This window comes from Pterocles gutturalis, unplaced genomic scaffold (assembly GCF_000699245.1).
Source record: "Pterocles gutturalis isolate BGI_N339 unplaced genomic scaffold, ASM69924v1 scaffold31380, whole genome shotgun sequence".
Taxonomy (NCBI): domain Eukaryota; kingdom Metazoa; phylum Chordata; class Aves; order Pterocliformes; family Pteroclidae; genus Pterocles; species Pterocles gutturalis.
Window position 1 is genome coordinate 2,821 of NW_010146859.1, and position 3,726 is coordinate 6,546.

Sequence of the window (3,726 nt, forward strand, 5' to 3'; positions counted from 1 at the left end):
GGACCTCCTGGTGAGAGCATCTCCCTCAGCTTGGGAGGAGGTGGTGGAAAACCTGAAGGATCTAGCACCTATCTTGGCGGAGGGATGGTTTCATGGTCAATGAAAACCAGCCCAGACTGTGCTGGAACTTGCTGCCCACCACACCCAAGCATTCGTGGCAGCTCTCCTGTGCTGCCTTTCACCCTCATGATACCCCAGATGATGAAGCTTATCATCTGTTGCGTTTGTCATCGTAGCTGACATGCCAGATCAGGTCTGCAACCCAGCTCCCTCTGTGCCTGCCTCCCTCCTGCTGCACCGTGACACTTGCACAGAGGTCGGGAATGGGGACACTGCCAGAACTGGGGCTCCCTGTGATGTTAATTGAGTTTTCTCCCTTTATAACTTGCAATAGGATGAAGTAATTTCTCCTAGTGAGCAGGGAGATGGCTGAGAGCATCCCATCTGTCCACTCCTGGGAAGCCAGTGTGGACAAACCTGCTTTGATAGCTGGAGAAGAATGTGTGATGTGATACCTTCAGGTGGCTCCATGGTGGGGGGCTCGAGGAACCAGTCCATCCTCCAGTGCTGCTCAAGCCTGGCCATGCGGGGATTTGCTGCTCCTTGCTGGTTGGGTAGCAGGGGGCTGGGAAGTGTTGCTGACCCAGCGGGATGGACCACAATGTCTGTGACCACTGGGTCCTGCCCCAGGGTAGCACCAGACCCCAACCAGCCTTGCAGCATCAGCTCAACTGACCGTGAGCATCCTGCTCTGCACTGGCTCTCCGTGTTAACTCAGGTCTTTTCTTCTCCACAGGTATCCCATGAGTTTGCCATTAACTTCAATCCCACGAACCCGTTCTGTTCAGGTGAGCACCTAACAGGTCTTTAAGACTCCTCCGAGGTCTTTAATACTCCTTAGATACCTCCAGTGTCATGGAATCATTTAGGTTGGAAAAGACCTTCAAGATCATTGAGTCCAGCCACGTCTCCTGTCCTTCCTTCTGCATTTCTCCGATAACATCGCGGGGATTTTTCAAGGTCTGTTCAGAGACAGACATTAACGGTGAAACATGGGTGTGCTCAGAGGAAAGCAGAGAAAATTTGGGGGTGTGTAGGAAGGCCCAGGGTAAAATGCAACTGGATTCAGATAGCATAAAAATCCGCCTTCGCTCTGGTGTCTGGTGTGTCCTACCAGCCGGCTGCTCGTCCTGCAAGCCTGCAAGAAACACCAGCCCTGTTCAGCAGATGGGGAACTCAGACTTAATGCTTCCTTCAGCAGCTGAGAGCTGAGCACAGCCATGGCTGAAGAACTGCTCAAATCCTACGTGCTAACAGCTGCCATGGGCTTCAAAAGTCATCTGGTTCGACCTCCGCCTTACCCCAGCAAGACGGGGGCTCGGGCAGCCTCCAGACCTCGCTGGCTGGTTTGTGGAAGCTCGCTGTGAACATGTGCTTTCCTGCTGCCTTCGCTCCGTTCAGTCCCTCTCCCGTCACTGTAAAGCATTCGCTTGGACCCGATTTAGTGCAGGTGTTATGGGGCACAGACGCCACTGTCCTGCAACTTTATCTGTGACAATTCCTCCCCAAAGAACTGATTGTCAGCTGATAAACTGTGGAATTGGTAATTTTTGAGTTACTCACCCATGCATCCTCCTGGGAGAGCAGCCGTGTGCCCTTTTCCATGTGGCAGGAGCAGGAGGGGCTCCCGTCACCTGCAGGTCCCCAGCATGGCTTGGGAGCTCAGAGGGTGCTTCTGGCATCGCTTTGCTTCTCCCCACTACCTCTGCTCCACGTCCATCTGGTGTTTGGTTATGCTCAGAGACCAAGAGTTGCTTTTCTTTTCACTCCTTTGTCTGATTCTGAGATTTCTGCAGAAGTGCGAGGGAAGCTGCCTTTGACTGTGGGCTCTGCGAGGGCTCTCGTACCTGAGAAGGTCTGAGGACCCACTACAAAGTGACTAAAGAGCAAAGTCTTGCTTTTAGAAAATTTGAGTTGAGGTGGATGAAACTAGTGGAGCTGGATGCGTTTTGGGGGGCGGTGGGGAATAGGTCAACTTCAGCTCCTTGGCAAGGTTAGCTAATGATGCTAATGATGCTTAATGGGACCTCTGGCACACTGTAACGCCTGGCTTCTCTGCTTCCCCTGAAGGTGTGGAGGGCATTGTCCAAGCGTACTCAGCCTGCCTGCCCCACATCCGCTTCTACGGACCCACCAACTTCTCTCCCATTGTCAACCATGTGGCCCGCTTCGCAGCCCAGGCCACCCAACAGGAGGCTGCATCTGTAAGTCCGTAAGATCCCGTGGCGCGACGGCGATCCCAACGGCTTTGGGCAGGGGAAGGCAAAGCCTGAGCGTGGTTTCCCATCTTTCCCTTCACTGCGGGCAGAGAGGCAGGGTCTTCGCATCCCTGGGGTCCCTGCAGCCGTGGGCTCTCAGCTGGCTGTCGTCACTTCAGACGGAGAATGTAGAGTCATTGCAGATGCTTCTTAGGAAGAAAAAAAATAACGGCAAAAACTTGACAGCAGTCAACAAAACTGCAGCTGCAGAAAATCAGGAATTATTGGGGAGCGAATTGAGACGAGGGTGGGAGATGCCATGAGGTGGGAGTCCCTTGGATTTATACAGAAGTGTTGAGCATGGTCTTAGATGTTGTTCCCCTTATCTCAAAGAGGATCAAACAGCCCCGGGAATGGTAGCGGGAGAGTTGGCCAAGACGCTCGGTGGCCTGGAGCAGCTCCTGTGCAAGAAGCAATAAGGTTGGCACCTTCCAGCCTGGGAAGTCAGCTGGGAATATCAGAGATGCCTAAAATCACGAATGGTGGAGAAGTGATTGATTTCTCCCTATTTCTTACGGGGAAGGCCTGCGAGGCCCCCCAGGAATGGCTGGGTGATGGGTAACCAAGAGGCAGCGGTTTCAGGGAGCTGGGGCCGCCCTGGGATGGTGCTGGGGCTGAGGACTGCGAGTGTCTGGAGAGGGAAGGGGTGTGCTCATGGCAAACCCAACCCTCAGGACCTTCACCAGGAGCTGCCACGGCGAGCTCGGGCTTGGGAGTCGCTGACGTGTGCCAGGAGACCTCTGCTGAGCTCTGTCCTTCTGGATAAGTGGGAAATGATAGTCCTGAGGAGCGTGGTTCTTGCTTTCCAAACAGCCTCCTGCTCCTGCAGGACTGGGGCAGGACGGACGGGCCGGTCCTGGGGTCCCCAGGCGGGCAGTAGGACGGTGATGCTGCTGCTGTAGCACGGCTGGGAAACACGAGCAACAGGGAAAAGGTTGAGCATGACTTCAAACCTTTGGCTTCTTTCCCTTTGATGCACAACAATGCTGAAGGAAGCATCTCCCTCCCCTCTGGGAAGATCTCCCGGGGAGGTCTGGGGGTGTGCATCCAGCCTTGCAAACTGCAGAAGGAGAGAGCAAGCCCGTGCCATGGCGTAAAGGAGGATGTTTCTGATGTGGCTGATGGCTGAATCTGAACCTTTTGCCAGGAGAAGACCTTTGGCTATTCCCCTTCAAGAAGCTTTTTATATTTGAGGGGGAATTGCAGAAAACCACGGGACGGCTCAGTTTGATCGTTGCTTTTCACTCCACTGGACAAGCAGTGGGCTCAGAGCCAGGCTTTGGGTTCCCGTGCGGCCGCTCCAGCTGCTCGGCTGTCCGGGAAGTCCCTGTTAATCAGTCCATCAGACCGTTCACATCCATCATATGTCAAAAAGCTGCTTGTTAGCGCGGGGGCCTTGTCCAACCGC

The 3,726-nt window shown here is 54.3% G+C and overlaps 1 protein-coding gene across 1 annotated transcript in view; it reads left to right on the forward strand.

The window, feature by feature from the left end:
* Positions 1 to 796: 796 nt before the first annotated feature.
* LOC104470830 (copine-2-like) overlaps positions 797 to 3,726 on the forward strand; it is a gene marked incomplete at its 5' end in the record, with an annotated part of 8,028 nt that continues 5,098 nt past the window's right edge. The window contains 2 exons of the mRNA XM_010085887.1: positions 797 to 848; positions 2,131 to 2,264. Of these exons, the coding sequence (XP_010084189.1) occupies positions 797 to 848; positions 2,131 to 2,264 (186 nt within the window). The remainder of the gene's footprint in view (positions 849 to 2,130; positions 2,265 to 3,726) is intronic.